At 37.8% G+C, this 262-nt stretch overlaps 1 protein-coding gene across 1 annotated transcript in view; it reads right to left on the bottom strand.

Moving 5' to 3' along the window:
• Positions 1-262, bottom strand: part of LOC119585621 (coiled-coil domain-containing protein 93-like) — a gene marked incomplete in the record, with an annotated part of 16,833 nt that overhangs the window by 11,542 nt on the left and 5,029 nt on the right. The window contains 1 exon segment of the mRNA XM_037934290.1: positions 103-258. Within this exon segment, the coding sequence (XP_037790218.1) occupies positions 103-258 (156 nt within the window).

The raw sequence follows: 262 nt of genomic DNA, 5'->3' as shown, positions 1-262 counted from the left end.
TTTACAACATAGTGTTGTTCTTCATTATTAACTATGCAATAAAGCAGGGAATCTGTAAGTTGGGAAACTGGAGACCATACAAAACTTGGCTACAAAGCAAACCTGTACTTCAGATATGGTCTTGGATACAGTTGGCCATGATTCCTTGATTTTTTCTTGTTGCGGTGTGGAATAGTAAGAGTGAAACAGGAAGTTTGTAAAGTTCCTTGTTTCATCGACAAATTCCTCTCTGGTTTCCAAAGCTTTTTTAACAAGCCACTGG

Source organism: Penaeus monodon, chromosome 20 (assembly GCF_015228065.2).
Source record: "Penaeus monodon isolate SGIC_2016 chromosome 20, NSTDA_Pmon_1, whole genome shotgun sequence".
Classification (NCBI taxonomy): domain Eukaryota; kingdom Metazoa; phylum Arthropoda; class Malacostraca; order Decapoda; family Penaeidae; genus Penaeus; species Penaeus monodon.
Note: the sequence above shows the minus strand (reverse complement) of the source record. Positions and strands in the feature narration are given on the sequence as shown.